The 18702-nt window shown below is 44.9% G+C and overlaps 1 protein-coding gene across 2 annotated transcripts in view; it reads right to left on the bottom strand.

Moving 5' to 3' along the window:
* CCND2 (cyclin D2) overlaps positions 1–5530 on the bottom strand; it is a gene marked incomplete at both ends in the record, with an annotated part of 33417 nt that extends 27887 nt beyond the window's left edge. The window contains 3 exons of one of the 2 annotated variants that reach the window (XM_079544114.1): positions 939–1098; positions 3741–3956; positions 5321–5530. In XM_079544114.1, the coding sequence (XP_079400240.1) occupies positions 939–1098; positions 3741–3956; positions 5321–5515 (571 nt within the window). The remainder of the gene's footprint in view (positions 1–938; positions 1099–3740; positions 3957–5320) is intronic. The other variant, XM_079544113.1, reaches the window with a different exon arrangement.
* Positions 5531–18702: the final 13172 nt, after the last annotated feature.

Raw genomic sequence — 18702 nt, 5'->3', positions numbered from 1 at the left:
CCCAGTGGGAAGTGATTCTCTCATAACTGCACATCAAGTTCCCATCACAAAAGACTAAGCATATCAAACTGTAGAGAACCTACACATTAAGTCATGTACTACCCCGAAACACCCCTGTAAAACATAGCATGCTGCCCATCCGCTCCAGATTTAGCTCCTGTGAAAGTCTAATATGGTTAATCCTTCCAAAGAAAATTAGGGTACATTTAGCTTTTGTATACAAGAGAAAAAAAAAAAAACAAAAACAAAAACATAAAAAAAAACAGAATCTTACAGATAAATATCTAGTAATTGTTTCCATGGAATAGAGACTTTTGCTCTTACATAACACTTCAGAAACCATGTACAACCAAACACGAGAAAAAAGGAAAACATAGTGGTTCCTTATAAAAGGAGTAGTTTCACTGCTTACTTGAAAACAAGCTTGAGAAAGAATCCTAATGTTCTGGGTTGTTTTTTGTTTGTTTGTTTGTTTGTTTTTTAATTACTTCTAACATTTGCATTCCCTGTGCTTCAGTAACGTAACAGGCACATTAACTGGACAGGGTCCAGTTAAAGTTATAAAACTTGTCATTAGCCCAAAATGAATGTTATGCCGTGACAGCTTCTGCTACTTTGGCTATCCCGTATCTGTTTGTACAAACAACCCGTGGCCCTTTGAAAAGTGTAGTGAATCGGGCAAAAGAGAAAATCACACTAATTCAGTCTTACTGGCACCATGCATTAGTCAGCAGGTACAGAACTGCCGGCACTTTACAGCTCCCCGTTACAAGATCATCAAAACACAGCACGAAGGCTTATTTGCAAACAGTCCCAAGAGCAAGAACAGCTCTTTCCACACCACAATAAGGATCCAGAGACGAAAAAGTCTTTGTGCCACCAGCAACTCATCTTTCCATCACATCACATGCAGGCATACCCAGAGCACCTTAGCCTACCTGTGGCACAAAGGGCAATGAACGTTTGTGCATGCTTTCGGATCAAAACCAACTTGTCTTTAGGTAGAGGCAGCTTCCGTAGAATGTGCTCAATGAAATCATGTGGGGTGACAGCTGCAAGGTTCCACTTCAACTTCCCCAGTACCACGAGCTCCCATTCCTGCAGGGGGTTAGGGTGGAGAAGACAAGCCGTAAGCAACCTGCAGAAAACACTTTATTTCTCTGATTGTAATTATATCACTACTAAATTGGTTTTGCTCAAACTTTTTTTTTTTTTTTTTTTTTTTTAAAAGTATGCTACTACTGCTTTGAAGCTGTTTACTTCATTCTCCACTTCCCATCCCCCCCATCAATGCTGGAAAAGTTAAACTGTACTGGAAATAATGAGACCTGGCAGCTCCAACCAAGATTTTACTCTTTCTGTATTGTGTTGAATGCCCACCCAGAAAGTTTAGCCTGCAATTACATTCTGACAAGGTCACTGTGGTCCTTTCCTAGTAACTTCTTTTAAATGACTATAGTTATTCCTTCTTATCATTTAAGGTCCTAGGGATAATGACACAAAAATAATTTACACTCCCTTTCAAAATGGGGAAAATACATTTGATGGCATTCTTTCCAAAACTATAGTAAAAAGTTCCTGCAGACAAACCTGGTGGTGCTTAAAGTTTTGCAGAAAGAAAACGCTCATTAACACAGTCAAGAAGTAGCCTATTTTTAGGGTAAATTATAAACCAATAAATAATGTAGGATCTAACCCCACATTATTTGCATGCCCCAAACTCCAAGTGAAATCAAAGGAAAACTTGGGTGGGTATATAATTACTGGCCATTCACTACAATGTGACACGCAAGAGATACCTCATCAACAAATATAAGCCCTGCGAAGAGGATCACATCTACACTTGTAAACATTTAAAATAAAGTTTTGAATACCTTTCAGCACCCCAGACTGTGAACAAAACTCAGGCCTCAGCCTTGTCCCTGTCTCACGCAACAACTATCAGTCATTAACTAAATTCCATGCCCTGATTCTTGAGTCTTAATAATGCGTTAGCCTGATGGAACCCAGCATAGCAGGGTGCCCCAGCTAAGTTTGTAGAGTTTCCAAGCCAAAAAAAAAAAAAACCCAAAAAAATAAAAGTCCTTTAATTTTGCAGTCGAGGAGACGTCAATAAGGGTTGCTGAGAAACCATAAACATGGACCCTACAATGCAATTTCTGCAGCCATTTCTCTGAATAGATGCCTGCTGTAACAGCAAGTTACTTTCCTATAGACATTCCTACTGGATTACGGCAAAGCTCACCATAGCTTGGAAATCTCACGTTCACGTAGGTAACAGAGCCTATAAATGTTTTTGGTTTTTTTTCTCTTTCTCAACTTGTGAAAAATTTGAACAAAATGGCAATTTATGCAAGCTGAGGACCAGTAATGGGTCCAAACACAACTAACGGGACAGATTCTGATAGGGAAAAGCATAGAAGCTATGCAGGGAAGTTCTTAAAACAGGCTTCAATCAATGTGACATAAGAAGAGGTACATTATCACTTCCTTCTCACATGGGACATGACATATCCTGGAGCAGCCAACACCATCTATGGGACATCTGTGACAGCTGTACCAGGGCTTGCAGCCCACAGCCCCTTATTCTACAGATGAGTGAGTTCCCAGCCCCTCCCTGAGGGAATTCTCACTGGCCTCACCAAGTGATTAATTCTGGTGAGATTCAGCTTGCTACACATAACCAATAGTTCCATGACAAAAAATCTGAGCAATACATCTCACGTACAGGCCCAACACTTGTCTAGTACTCTGTAAATGTTAGTTATTCCAACAAATGACTATGATTCTGCTTCCACCCTTCCTGATGTCTATTTTCACCTTGAAGGCTCCAACATCAGTACCAGACAGGCCTGTTAACTTATAGCGTTTAACCAAGCTCAATTTTCACCTCGGAGATAACTGGAAACCAGACCTGCAAGAACAAAGACACAACTTCCTCAACTGTAACAGCGCTTGAGGCCAACCCCTATCGGCCACACAGTACCTGGCACCTCAACCTTCCTCGACGACATCCTGCAGCCAAAGTCCCCTCTTGCTGCAGAACGAGAGCAACCGCACTGCCTCTAACCGGCGCCTCTAACCGCAGCACCTGGTGGTACTTCTGCAAGACCCCGGAGGGCAGATGGCTGCGTCTCCCTGCACCGCGCAAGGCCGGCAGGCAGCAGTCGGGGAGCTGGGCGGCCTGGCAGCGCTTCAAGGGATGAAGTCATGCCCGGTTCCGCGTGTCTGCCACCAGGTGGCGAGGAAGCGCCACGCTGAACCGCGCAGCGCCGGTGGCCCCGCGGTGCACGTGTGCGCCCGCGGCCCCGGGGAAAAGGCCCCGCGGCGAGAGCCCGGCGCCAGCGTGCGCGCTCGGCAGCTCCGGCCGCCAGCGCGCCAGACAGCGGCACAGTAAAGGGGAGCTGGATACCGCGTGGCGTACAGCTGCGAAGGAGCCAGAGGCGGTGACGGTGACCCCCCCCTGCAGTCCCGCCCCTCGGGCACAGCACGCCCGCAGTTTTGGGTCGATCCCTCAGAGTCACGTGGGTGCCTCTAGCACATTTGACAATTCGCAGAAGAGCGTGTGGGAAAAAAAAAAAAATAGTGGAAAGCGTGATTTTCAAAGAGGGGTGGGCAACAGAGTGGCACAAGTGCCGACTTACTGGGGTGGGGGGGAAAGAAGGAGAAAAGCAGAGAAGGCTGTCAGCGAGTGCTGATGCAGAGAGCGGATGTGCTTGAGGCGTAAGGGGGCTGCTTACCAGCAGCTCTTGGGGTTTGATGGAATTGTCCGTGTATATGCAAAGCTTCTCTGCTGTGAGGGGGATTGTCTCTTTTAGCTTGGAGGCCAGGAACATGCACACTGCCCCCAGTAGCTGCAGATGGCACTTTCGAGTGGGTACCACAGCTAAGAATCTGTCCAAGTAATTCATTGCCAGAGGGAAAACTTCTTCTTCACACTTCTGTTCTTCACAGACCTGCAGGCGAGTAGCACGGGTAGGGGGGAGAAAGAGACAAGTAAAAAAATAAACAAATGACTAATCCCACAAAACATACTAGTGCCTTGGCACTTCAGCCCCTCCTGATTTTCTTCATCGGGGAGCTAAATTCTGGGGGAGGGGGATACCTCTGGAGAGGCTGGGAAGCCTTGTCAATCGGCTTTCACATTCCTTTAGTCCATTGAATGAGAAATGAATTCAAGACACTGTGTGGGAGAGCCGAAAAGCCTCATCCAGCTGCAAGCTAGCAGCCTCCGAGATTTTTTTTTCAGTAATTTCGTCATATTTTCAAAAAATCGATAAAAATATCTGAGCCTCTCCAAGGGTCCTAGTTTTGGTGCTGGTGGCATCCCGGGGCGGTCCCCCATCGTTTCCGACAATTGCAAAAATTCCCCCGGGGGGCATCCTCCAGACCCACGCCCGTAAGTCGTCCCGGGGGGGGGGGGGGGAAGGAAGGCCGGGAGAAACGCAGCAAGGGCGAGCTGGGGTGGGGAGAGGCTGAGCAGCCAGAACGCAGAGGAGACAGAAAAAATTATTTAAAAAATTTACCAAAAATCGGAGCCGGCAAGAAAACGCGCCAAATTGCACATGAAAACAGAGCAGGGGGTCCAGTACTCAACCCAGGGAGCTGAGGGGGAAGGTCTGGTAAAAATCCACCCCCTAGAGATCAAAAGGGGCAAATCAGGACGATGGGGCCAGGGCAAGGCAGTTAAATCCGCGGGGCTCAGGCCCACGATCACCCTGCGCTCTTCCCAGCAGCCCCCGGCCACGTTGCGGTCCCGGGGCGTGGCGGCAGGGTGCTTCGGGGTGCCCCTTCTTTGGAAGGAATGGGAAGACGGGCTGAGCGCCTCCGAGCAGTTGCATGCAGCTCAATATGGCGAAAAAAAAGGCACGTCTTAACCAGTGCATACGTGGTCGTAAAATACTTGCCGAGCAAAACGTGGGGGGCACTCCTCACCCTCCGTCCCTTGCCCTACCCTGGCTCCCTTTTCCCAAAAGGTCCTCAATCCCAGGCGCTCGCAGCCAGAGATGGCTCATCTTTTTACTTGCAAATGACTTTTCCAACCTCCCCCCCATCCCTTCCTCCCCTCTCGGCACCCCGCTTTGAGCGGCGGCAGCCCCCGACAGGGCCATTTCACTTCGAGGACTGGGGGATGCTCGAAGCCCCTGCCCCCACCTCAACCCGACGGGTGCTGGGCAGGCTCTGTAGGTGGAGTTAAAAGGCGAGAAAATAGAAACATACACAAAAAGTACAATCCACCGCTACCGGAGGGGTAAATGGGTGTGGGGGGTGAGAGGACGGGACAAACGTAGGTGCTGCTCGCGGGTCTGCCTGCACCAACCTCCAGCATCCAAGTGGCCACCATCCTCCTCATGAAGGGCTGGATGTCCTTCTGCACGCACTTGAAGTAGGAGCACTGGGGCAGATACCGCTCCTCTATCGTCAGTAAGTTGTGCAAAACACGGTCGTCGTAGAGCAAACTCGGGTCCGGCAAAGCTCTTCTCATGGGATCCACCTCGCAGCACAGCAACTCCATGTTCCCAAAGCGATCTCCCTCTTACTCTGATGGAAAAGTTTTCACGGGGGGGGAAAGGGGGGGGTTGGAGGAGGGGGGGAGAAGGAAGGGGGTGGGGAAAGAAGAAGGATAAAGGAGGAGGGCGGCGGCGTTTCTAGCCCGTTCCTGCCTCCCTTGAAGTTCGTTTGTCCTTCTCTCTTGATTTCTAGCCTAAAGTTGAAGCGAAGTGACGCAAACCACTAGGGCAGGCAGCTCTCGTTATTATGGAGCACTGCAGCTGGTCAGGCGTAACATCAAACGCGGGTCGCTGTTGGTTTTTTTGTGTGTGTTTTTTTCTTTTCCACTCTATAAGCTAACAAGGAACCCGGAGGCCCTCGAACAGGGAGACACATTCACAAACGTCAGTTTCTCTCTCTCTCTCTTTTTTTTTTTTTTTTTTTTTTTTTTTTTTTTTTTCCAGCAGCCGAACCGAACTTGTTCCACACTTTCCTTCTCCAGGAGCCTGCCTGAATCTGTACTCCCCTTTTCTGAGAAGCCATGGGCTCCCCCCGCACCCACAAACACTACATGGTTTGTACGCGAAATGCCCTGGTTTGGGTCAGCGCCAGATGCGCGTCCCGGCTCCCCAGGCGCCTTACCCACTCCTCCCCCTTATACACCCTGACTACGCAGCCATGGGGGCAGAACCTGTTAACTGCAGCCTAACAGCAAACGCGGAAGAAGAGCTCCTTGAAGGGTGAGCGTTCGGCAGCGTTTTCAGGGCGAAATGTAGCGATAATCACACTGCTACTTTCTCCGCTCCATTTCTAGCAGGCGAGCTGCTTTAGCAGCGCACAGTCACAGCGATACAACTTTTAGGAAATGTCGCGGGTGGAGAAGGGAGGGCCGGATGGGGGCAGGGACAGTCCCGCACCGTGCGATTTCACCCCTCCTCACGCCAGCCATGCTCGCCGCTGCCGCCGAGTGCAGCCCACCACGCGCGTCCGCGGCACGGGGCCGACCGCTCACGCTTCATGTCCGCTTTCTGCACGAACCACCTGCCCCAGCCCGCACCTCGCTGCCTCGCCTACCTCTCGGCCGGCGCAAAGCAGCCGCCTGGAAAATGTGTCAACTTTGTGAAGCCTGTGCTGCAGCCCGCTGCGAGGCTGAGGCTCCCGAGAGAGAAGGAGCCGCCCACCGCCGGAGCCGAGCTCCTGGGGCGCGGAGGCGGCCCCGAGGTGCGTGCGGATAGCACGCTGCCGGCAACCGCCCCCACTCCCCGGCGTTGGCTGCTAGTAGGGAAATACCGCCTTAAAAGTGCGAGTGTGGAGTTTAGGGCGCCGCTTCCCCTCCCTCTATTTGCATAGCCAATGGCTCTGGGGCTCTCGCTGCTGCGCGCTCATTGTTACCGGGCAGATTGGATCTTAAGGACGCGTGCTGCCCGATATGGAAAGCAACCCGAGTGGGCTGGGGGCGAGGTGCAGCTCTTTACCTGGCCGTGCCGGCGGCCCTGGAGCTGCAAGTGGTCAAGGGGGCCCTTTGCAGCTCTCGCTCCTCCGCAGTGGACCAGGAGGAAGAGAGGGAGGGAGGGATGGCATCCCTGGGTTGCATTTCTTCGGGGTGCAGTCACCGAGGCTCCTCTGCAACACCGGTAGGGATGGCCCCGTAGACAGCCTTCTCTTTTGCTCCCATAAAACAAGCGGGGCTCCCATCCCGCGACCCTTCACCTAACGGTAGGCAGCCGGGCCCTCCGCGCGCTGCTGCCGGCATTTTCCCCACGAAATAATTTGCGCGTCTCCCTCTCCTCGTCCCGTCCAAGAAGTGAGGGGAGCTTTCAGCCACAGGAGGAACACGGCGGCTGCGGGTATCGTGTGCGGCCCCTTTATTCTTCAAGACGAGTACTCACCGCGCGCTTGGGCAGGGATTCGCCTGCCCGAGGTTGCGTTGTACGACGGTGAGGGGTCCCCCTGTACGTCGGGAGTGGCCAGCAGCGATGTGCTGCGGCGCGTTGAGCTCCGCAGTGAAAGGCTGTTTAACTTCCACCATTCATTTCCCCTTCCTGACTACTCCTGTAAACAGGGAGCGTGTTGTGTCAGCCTAAGTTTTCCTTCTCAAACTTAAATTCCTAAGTGCTCCCGTCTGACTTTGTAGCCCGACAGTGCAGCGTTTGTGATTTATGCAGGTTTCGAGGGGCAGGATGACGAGTATTCTAACTGTTCGGCACCGACTTTCTGAAGTGATGTCCGGGGTACGGAGAGGACCTGGGGAGCCTTGGGAACCATGCGCCTCACTACAGGGAGGCCGTCACGACCCGCCAGAGAGTCCTGCCTCCCCACCGTTTTGGTTGGGGGAGGGCCCAATTAAAAGAAATATAAATCGCTAAGTCAGTCCACGGAAGCATTTCAGCCCCACACATGGAAGTGTCGCAGATCTGCAGCCACGTCGGGGTAAAAAAAAAAAAAAAAAAAAAAAAAACAACAATATCCCCCCAACCCCCTTCCCCCCGCCCCCCCCCCCCCAAAAAAAAAAAACTCGGTGCCACGGCTTTTAAGGTCACTAACCGTTCGCAAACGGAAAACGCTGGTCCTCTGAAATGAGACCGCACTGCAGGAAGCCGGGGCGATGGCGGGGAGCCCCAGTGGGCCGGGGCGATGCCCAACCGGCGCCGCTGGCTGCGGTATACGCGACGCCGCCGCTTCGCCTTGTCCCCGCGTCCACGTGTGCTGCCGGGCGCGTTTGGAGACAACAGATGTTTTTACATGGAGAGATTACCGAGTGCCGTATGTTAAATACCGCTCGCCCTTCGGAAAAAAAAAAAAAAAAAAACCAAGCAAACAAACAAACAAAAAACCCACACACAAACTTTTCTCCTTTTGCCGAGCTATTCCGGCCACTTAAAGGTATACGTCAGCGAAGTGAACCCCGCCGGCGTGTACTCGGTGCGGTGCAGCAGTGTGTCAGATCTGCGGGACGGGACGAACAGACCCCAGCTCGTCGCCTCAGGTGATTGGTTCGGTGTTACGGCTACCGATTATCCGATTCCTGATCAGTTTTCATGAAGTCAGTAACACATAACTGCGTTTTATCAATGTCACCCTAAGAGCGCTGTAAAACACTGTGACTCTTTCATTATTATTATTATTATTGTAGATATACCCTTATTTCGTCATTAATTCCACTTATTTTATTTGTTTTCTTTGGAAAATCCAAAAAAAAAACCCTCTTGAAAACGCTTCAGAGGATGGATGGTATCGTATCAAGTTTTGTTCTTGAGCCACAGATTAGTAGGAACAGTGCATCATGCTGGGTGGACACAAGATTTTTGTTTGTTTATTGGAAATAAGTATTCCCTTGCAGTGCTTGAAACCTGAAGACTGGAGTGTGAAACATGAGAATCTGAAAGTGAAACCGACTGGAAGGCAGGGAAAAAAAAGAAGAAAAAAAAAAAAAACACAACCAAAAACAGAAACAGATGAATATATTTCCACTTTCCATGCTGAGGAAAGCCCCAGAAGCAAACACCATATATAATAAAATTTGCTTTAGATTTGAAAGAAAATTATTCCAGCTGCGGTCACTGGATACAGCCTATCTTGGTATTTTCTTTTTTTTTTTCTTCCCCCTTTTTCTTTAATATCTGATTATTATCTGCTTAATTGTAAAATTCATGTTGGGGAATTCAGTGGGAACAAAGTGATATAATTCACTCTTTCCTTTGGTTTCTGATTAAAGGTTGGAAAGGGATTTGTATCCCACAGGAACTGCTGCACGTTGCCTATGTATTTTGAAGGAGTCATTTCCAACTGTAAGTGCAATTTTCATCGCTATAGATCTGCCTAGTTGGAGCTTTATCATTAACTGCCCCTTCAAACAACATAATTGCCAAGCAGGTGAAATATGTCCTGTAATAATACTTGCTTTTAGATTGTCATTTTATGCAGACAAAACAGTTACAGCTTTAATAGGTTCTGAGTGATGATTAACATATTTTTAATTCCCTTCTTTTTTATGCAGTTTCTTCATTATCCTTTCTTATTCCTTAATTTTAACTTTTTCAGAGTAGTAATTATAAAACGTGTTTGTGCAGTGCAGAATACAAGCAGCTCTCAACTCCATTTTTAAATGTCGTTAATAGCTGAGATTGGAAAGGATTGAAAAAAACAAAAGCAAAAATAAAAACAAAAACAAAAACAAAAAAACATCAAAGAATGATCACACGCCTGGAAATGATGTTTTAATCTTGAATACTGTAAATTCGTCGCTGTTAGCCCAAGGACGTTCCCAGGTCTGACATGAACATGAGCTGAGAGAAAAGTAGGAAAAAAATAGGAAAGTCAAGGATATGGTAGCACATTTAGGCTAACAAGAGAGTGAACTCTGCAAGTTTAATTCTTCTATTTTTAATTTAGGGTTGTATCATTAATGTTAAGTGGGGTTAAAGTCCAGAAAGTGTATTCTACAATAAATAGCAACCAGAGTGGAAGCAGGCTTTACTACATGACCGGTATTACAGAAGAAAATCAGATACATAATCCCCATGATGTATTCTGGCCATATAATTATCAGATCTGTGACTCTGTATAGAACTTATAATCTCTGGTAAGACAGGTACGCACATAACTGGGGCAGAATCTTTCAGTTTTTCCTGGAGGAAGGGAAATGTCTGCTTCAACTAGGGGTCTAGAATTATGATTTTTCTCACTATGTGGGATACTGTGGGAAATTTTTGTACTCCTTAACTCTCCTGGTGACACAGCCTTACCTTGCAGAAATGCCACACGCTTTCCAGTGAATGCTGCAGACTTGATCTGCTTTATGATGAACTCAGTTATAAGGCTATCATTCTTTTACAGGGAGCGGGAACATGTAACAGGTACTTCCTACATGCCAGGAAATCAATTGGAATACAGAGCACTTGACATTTGTACAGGATCAGGCCCCTGGTATGCAGAAACTTACATAAACTCTATTTTGTTTTTGTTAAGTACTGTGGGGAAAAGGTTAGATTTGGAGGTGAGACTTCAAAGAGCAAGAATAGTTCTGATGAATTACAGGTATGGACAATTGATATCTTTTTCATCATTAACAATAGTATGAAAGGTACTAACTACAACATAATGTTTTTTCTTTTTTTCTTGGTCTGCTTTTGAATAAGTTTGCATTTTCTGGCTTAAAATTTACTTTACTGTTATTAACATTTTGCATCCCATTGTGTGATTTCTATGCTTCCGGGTTGTTTTTATCAGTTCATAGTTCAAAGATGGCTTCAAGATTAAATGCATAATCTTATTTTCTTTCCAGACCGGAAGGAGAGCTTAATAAAAGATTCTCTGCCCCCTAGTCTTCAGCTGATCCCTAATTTTGAAGCATCTTGCTATCACAGAATTTCCTTCAAAAGTAATTATATGACTTTTCTACACAGTATCTCATTCTTTATCTAATACATACATTTTTTCTCTTATCAAAACAATAAACAAATATATTATTTCAATTCACTTCTATTTTTTTTTTCTGTCTACACTGAAGCAAATACTGTATACTTAATATATGCATATAGTGCACCCAGGTCTTTACAAACCGAGAACAAGAGAGGAAGACCTTTAGAGCAAATTTTTTCTTTTGTGTGGCATTGGGAAGGGTACTTCATGCCCTAGTTGTCTTAAAGTTCCTGTGAGCTGTTGGATAATCCTGAAATTTATTCCCACAAGCAATATCTTAAAGGCAAGTATAATGATTTTTTCATTTCTAATAAGAAAACTATGCTAATGCCCATTGAATAGTTTGCTGAAATGAACAAGGTATATCTTTTCTGGTGAAGCAAGATATTTTATGGGGTGCCACATCAGTATGAAATTTTGTTTTGGAAGCCACATGAATAATTGTGTTAACAGACAGTGGGATAAGTAGGGCTTCTCATTTTGTTCAGAAATAGAGAGATCTTCTGAGTTGTGAAAATAGGTCAATTTTTTTTTTTTTTTTTTTTTAAGTGGAAGAGAAACTAGGTTTTCTCTCAGAACACGACTTATTTCATCTATAAAAACACCAAAAATTATCTGTAAGGAAATACTGTTTTTACTACTGTTCTGGTTTAAACAGCCATTGATACAGTACTTTGGATGTCCCCTTTGCATTCCAGGAACTATGAAATACTACTACATCTTTTGATACTAGACTTTAGTCTTCTTAACATGGTCATACGCTGAATGTTATGAAGGCAATTTAAGCTTAAGTAAGTGGTAAATGTCCTTTGTTGAAGAAAACAATTTTACTTATCAATTTTCTATTGTAAAGCTGTTGCATTATAAGTTATTCTCACAGACAAATAGTTTAGGTGTTTTACTACTCGGATCTGCATCAATTATATCCACATCTGGGAAAATTATTTAGTTTAAGAATATGTTAGGCTAAAATATTATGTTGCATATAGTGTTAATGACCATCTGAATGCAATTCTATTAGTTGCTTTTTTCCCTTGCCTTCTCTTTTTGAATTCAGTATTTTACGCCTGCAATGCAGTATCTTGGCACCAGCATGCTACAAATGAAAAAGTGTGTATATTTCAATATTAGAAATGATATGAAACCTTTTAAAAGTCTCCACCCCTGACTCCAATTACAGCTGGAGTTTTCAGTCTCTTGCCAGGAGGTTCATGGCTTTTGAAAACACAAGAATCTGCAGATGGTGTGAAAGCCTCTTCACCCATGAGCTCCTTACCACCCTTGGTAACCTGACTGCTGAGGGGCTGTTGCCAAGGTTGAGGCTTTGGTAGGCTTTTACATGTGTAGTAATGACCAAAGACCTCAGGGACCAGCTCCTTGTCTTTGTGCAATGAGGCAGTGAATATTTTTCAAGAGCTACCTGCAATCCTTTTGGGTTTAAACCCCTACCACTCTCATACAGGTAGCTTTTGTCTGATGAGGTTGCCTTGATAGACATGATAAAAGTCACATCTGCTGTGTCAGTTTCAGCTAGGACAAAACTCCTGTTGGTGTGGGAGGGAAGGTTTCTTAGGCAGAGATTGAGACAAGAAGGCAGCTGAACTGAAAGTTGTTCTTTTGAAGTGGCAAGCAGTTCTCACAGGCCTCTGTGAAATTCACTGCTTCTATTCCTGAAGGATTCCCAAAGCACCTCCAGCTCCTAAAAGTGGCAAAACAAATGGGCAATAGCTAGGTAGTGGTGAGTGATTTCTGACAAGCAACCTCTTTCCATACTCATCAGGAGTCTCCTCTCCACAGCTTACTTCTACAGTATTTTTACAGCATGTTGGTTTGTTCCTGGCTAGGAAGCTTTTTCTTTTGCTTTTGTTCTTTTTTTTTTCTTTCCTCCCCCATTCTCAAGTGTTGTTTTCTGGTTCTGAAATTGGTCTTCAGGAACCTATATGCTTTGTATGTATGACCTGATGTCTCTAATCGAATGTAAATACACACAGTTCTGAGAGAAACATCAGACTTGTATGTAGACTTGTTTATGTCTTAGTTAGGCTGGAAGGGGCCTTTGGAAGTCATCTAGGGCCATCTTCCAAGCTACATCAGATTTTCTCAGGGTTTCATCCAGCCAAGTTTTGAGAAGATGAAGATCCTACAGCCAATCTGGACAATCTGGCCTAGTGCACACCAATTTCAGAGAGGAATAAGCTTTTCCTTGTGTCCTGCCGGTCCTGCCTGGCTGCAACTTTTGTCTGTTGCCTTGAAGTTTCATGAGTATTCAAAAAAGGCGAGAAACTGATAGGTCCTTGCTGTCCATTAACATAACCCCACATGCATAGTTCAGAATATGGTGCAGAGGATGTGGATTTTACTAGTAAATGTAACTAAATTGGCTTATTAACTAAGAAAATCACTAGTGTATATTCCATTTTGCTCTCCTTCCTCAGAACCTCTGGATCATCTCTACTTTCTCCTCCGTTGCTTCTGTTCTTGGTTGCGAGTTCTACTCATTCCTCATCCCTGAAGCTGCAAATTTGTACCTCCAGAAAACACTGCTATGTTACTGTTTCTTTATGCTGAAACTCTCACCTGGGTATTCACTTCTTCTTGATATGTTCATAGCAACTTTGAACAGGAAGTTCCAGAGCAATGTTGTTATCTCCTCATTGTTTTACGTGGTTCTGTAGGTTCTGCCCAGTGGACTAGGGGACCACTTTCCTGAGAAGCTGATGTGATGTCCAGACATAAAGTGTTTTTGATGTTGTTGTTTGTGGGTTGGTTGTTTTTTTCCAACTTTTTTTTTTCTTTGGATGGGGGTATTCAAATTTTTATTTTTAAGACTCGTTGGTAGAAATCATCATTTTGGAACAGGTGTTTCACAGTGACCTGTGGGTTAGGAAAACATAATTTCTATTTACTAATTGAAGCAGAGGCTATAGGATGTAAAACAATGTCTGGGATTTCAAGACAGAACCTGGAGTAGCACTGCCTTTCCAGCATTAGAACAGTACCTGAAAAGAAACATTTGCCTCAGAAGAGCGGATGTCTAGAAGAGCATCAGATGAAGTTAAAGAAGAGAATCAGAGCATCAGAAAAAGTTAGAAGGAGAAATAACTTATCTTCTGAACTGAATCACAATTCTAATGTTTGCGGACAACTTCTTTCTGATGCTTAATGTAACTGAAACTTTTTTCCCCTTACACTACAGAAACAGCATATTCTTGTTGTGCAGCTGTTGCTCACTGTGTTTTCCTCCTGCTTTGGGTGGATTTTCCCATGTTCGTATCCACAGCTTTTGACTCCTGTCATTGAACAGCTGCAGGGTGATACTAGTTAAAGTTGATTTTTTTCTGTGTTCGCACACAAGCAGGCTTGTGAACAAAAGATTTTTAAGAAAGTTGATAAGTGAACAAGGTCTTTTGGACAATGTTGCTAGCGTTGCAGACAATAAAAATCCTTGTACTCATTTGAAGCAAAGGAAGACATAACTCAACATGTTTTACCTGTGAGCCTCCAAGCTTCTCCCTGTAGGCTTGAGAGAGGATATTCTACAATGAACTAATCTTTCATGTGACAGAAAGAGAAATACTATCTCTCAGCCCAGTGCTTGTGTTTCTATCTGCCATGTAACTTGAATGTTCCCTTCTAATGAGAGCTTTGTTTCTTATGGTCAGAGCTCAAGAATGGATCAGGAGTTCCCAGGTGGTTTCAACTCAGTGCTGATTATGGAACTTCCTTCTCTCTGCAGAGAAAGCAGATATAGCTATCTCTAGATATGTCCATCTCAAGCATATTAGGAGGTTTGATTCAGTAAAGTTTGCCAGCTTTTTGGCAAACATAGGACAGTGAATGCATCCAGGCACACTGATTGCCATTGTGTCCTCAGTAGGGCAGTAACAGGAGCATATGTGGAGAAAAATCACGTACACTTGTTCTTACATCAAATAGATGCTTCCTTGCAGTCAGTGGGCTTTGGCTTTTGCCTGTGGACCCTGAGGACATCAGTGTTATTTGATTTTTTTTGATGGTTTTTTTTTTGTATGTTTGTTTGTTTTTCTTTTCTTTTCTTCACCCCCCCCCCCCCCCCCCCCCCCCCCCATTCTTTAAGTAATTCTTCCACACATGGGAAAAAAAGATACAAACAGCAAAACATTAGCAACTGACCCATTTAACTGGCTCCATTCACTGTCCATTCTTGTACAAATGAACACAAGGATCCTGGTGCCCAGAAAGGGGACACCACATGTAATATCCAGGCCAGCCCACCCTGAACGAAGTGCAGAATGTTTTTCTGAGGAGGGAGGAGGAAGGCCAGAATGTACAGAACTGGCCACCCTTTGTCCCATTTGCCAACAGGCTTTGCCAACACAGACATTTGTGTGTGAAGGGAAGAGCAGCATGGGCTCACAATGGGGGGAGTAACATTCAGATAGATGGACAGAGGAGGGTAGCAGGGTTATGTCCAACTCTGCTCAGCCTCATGAAAACAGTCCTGTGTCACAACTGCTTGGGACACTGCATATGTAGGCTTTGAGGTTAGCATACTGAGAACAGGGAGAAACACCAAACTTAGGCCTGATGCTGGGAGAGCAAAAGGGGGCAAAAAAAAATAAAAGAAAGCAAATCATAACTGTAGACAGCATACCAGTCTTTGGTCTGAACTGGCTTGACTATGTCCCACTGTTTTCCCGCTCTGCTTCATCTGCCTCGTCTGTGATATTTCAAGGTTGCTGGGGAAAAGATTATTGCCCGGATTTGTGTTTGTGCAGCAGTTTAGACAATGGGCACTTCTGTGAGTCTGATGTGTGGGTCCTCATGCCGTGTGCCAGCAAGAAGACCTGGGTTATGCTCTATGTTCTGTTAAGGAAGACTTGCACTCCATCTTCCCAGTAACATGACAGATGCAAGGAGAAATATGTTAAGGCTTCCACTGCATTTACCTGTTGTATGAAGTGCTTACGGCAGACAGAAGACCAGGGGGAACATATTACTTGATTTTAACAGCTTTAGACAGTGAAGCCAGCCTTGGGTGGATGTCAGCCTGCCAAGGCATGTCACTCTCTTTATATAGATCTATGTGCATTACGGCCTTCTGGAAAATAGTTAGACTTGAGAAACATTTATCTTGCAGTATACTGAAAAAGAAATGCAACACTGTGACTAAGGTAGCTCTTAGACAAATACGGAGCCAATGAGACAGCTTCTGCTCTGGAAGAGTTTTTCTGCTGTTTTTATTTTGTCAGTGAGATGAAGACATGTGAAAGGGGTGAGGAAAAGAAGGGTAAAGAAGTTGGTGGAATATGGGACATGGCAAGTCCATTGTGGGCGCTTTCCAACAAATGTGCACTTTCTCTTCCACTTCTTATACAGGCAAAATGCAATAAATTAATAAAGCATAGCAGAGCTTCATCACTCATCAGACCCTCCCATGCTGTTCTTCTCATCCTCTACTCCTACAGAGACTTTTCAGTGATGATGTATCTGGTGTCCTGTGATTTCTGCTTAGCATGCTGAATGGTAACATCTAATTTCTTCTCTGGACCCCCTGCCCCAGTTTAGATCCACCGGCTGCATCTCATTATAATGCCCTACGTGTGTCCAGTACTCTAATGGGAGCCTGGGATGTGGTACCAACCCTACTTGGCACAGTGCTCCCAAGCCAGTGTTGATAAAGTGTCATCCTAAGAGTACAATCTAATGCTAGGAGAAGTTGCTGCTAGCTGTATCTTATTGAAAATATTTGCCATCTGATGCTCATAACTTAGGAAAAAAATCTTCTGAATCTTTTTGTTTTCTCTTCCTAATAATAAAGGCTTAGTATAGGAGGCTGTTGAGGTGAAAGCAATGTGTATGGCAATGTATGTGAGTGTAGATGATTTCCTGGAACCTTAAGTGAAGAGAGAACAGAACCACAGGAGAAAAGTTAGAGGAGCAAAAGAAAACTCAATGTTTGTAGGTTGTTGTTTTGTTTTGTTTTTTTCTTTGGGAGGGGGAAAATGAGTGGAGTTAAAAGTGTAAGTTCTGTGAAAAGTGGAGACCTTCAGCAAAAAACACAGTTAAAAAAAAAACTCTGTACAGGGTACTGTGCCAACAGGAGCTAAGCTACATCAGTGGGCACTGATGGAAAATGACAGCTGCAGTTTAAGTCGAGGAAAGACTCAGGGCCATCTTCCATCACAGTTTGACAGGCTGCAGTATGGTACTAGCTCAGAGATACTGCATCAGCTCAGTAGGCATGAGAGAGAATTAAGAAATCTGGCAGTAATCTGAGTGAGCTAAGGAGATTAGGTGAAGGAACACAGTATCAGAGACCACCCGAACATCATAAAATGCTCTTATCTAAAGACTTAAGGAAAACAAAGTGTGTTGAGGGAAGTGCTTACAAAGTGACTGTTGCGAAAACATTTTGCACTGAAGAAGTCTCACAGCCTACAGAGCCTTATTAAGAGGGATGGTACTTTGTAAGCAGGCAGGAAAATTGCTCTAAAATAGCATAGGATTGGGAGGAATAGCTGGCACCACTAAGGAAATCACAAGCCATTGAAATGAAGTCATGAACTTGAAACGGTTCACAACCCATTTGTTCCCACTGACTCTGCCATAGCTCAAAAGGTTTTTCAGGACTCCAAAGAAAAGCCTTAAGCAAATACATGGGAAGAGGGTATTAGAGAAGAGAGGGAGAGATCAAGGACTTTGCCTGAATAGTTAGCTCCCACTAACTAACAGGAAATTCTACTACCCCATTGATCTTAGAAGTTGGGTCATCGTCATTGTAAGGGAACTTTTAGGTCACAGCCTGAATGAATGAGCACCCAGGGAAGGGGCAAGCTTGACCCAGGAAACACAGGTGCAAACAATTTACCTGTGCTTCCTACATGACCAGAAGGGGTGGACCCAGGGTCTACCCTCTCTGCCCACCCTCTGGGCTCATTTAAGGGTTAGCTTCTGAAAGGAGAATATCTTCTGCGTGAATGTCCTTTTCTAGGAAGAAGTACTCTACAGCCAGAGACCTTCATCACCAGCTATGTGAGTCAGTTTTTTTCTTGTAGATGACTATACTTTCATATTTGTATTAAAAAGATCTTTACAGAAGCAGTTCTGTTACTTCACAGGACAAACATTCATAAAGATTTCAGAGGCTCTATTGGTTGTCAGACTGCTTATGTTCAGAGAATGTCAGCATGACCAGAATTGATGGAAGTTTCTGTGCTATGTAGAGCCCTGTGTGATGATCCATGTTTTCCTTCAAACTGTAGTTGACCAGGGAAAGACAAAAACAAACAAACAAACAAAAAACATGACTTTCATGGAAGCATGTTGTTCATCAGCTGATAGGAACAAAGGGTGATTCAATATTCTTGCAAACTCCCCTGGAGATGCTATCATCTATGGACCCCTACTATGCCTATGAAAACATGACTCTCTCTGAGAGTCATCCCATTTAGTCATTATCTCCATAATTTTCTAATGCTTCATCTTTGCTAGGTAGTAATAAAGGAAAAAAAACTAGAGGAGTAGCTTAGAATTTAAACTTAATGTAAGATATTGCACAAGATAAAATGTCCTGGTGCTGCCCTTAATACTTGTTAATGCTGAAGTTCTCCTTGCTAGTAGCTGAGGGCTATGCCATCTTCTCAGCATTAGCATCTTCTGAGGTATTTAATTTTGGTAAGGCTTTTTTCTTATTTGATCTAGTAAAACTGTAGCAGGTATTGTGAGTCTGACAGCAGCTGATGTGCACCTGTCAGTGTTTGGAGAAACTGAGGAGGCCTATCTGTAAGGGGGGCTGGGAGATACTGATGG

Source organism: Tetrao urogallus, assembly GCF_951394365.1.
Source record: "Tetrao urogallus genome assembly, chromosome: 1".
NCBI lineage: Eukaryota > Metazoa > Chordata > Aves > Galliformes > Phasianidae > Tetrao > Tetrao urogallus.
The sequence above is the reverse complement of the archived record's forward strand: the minus strand, read 5'-3'. Positions and strand labels throughout refer to the sequence as shown.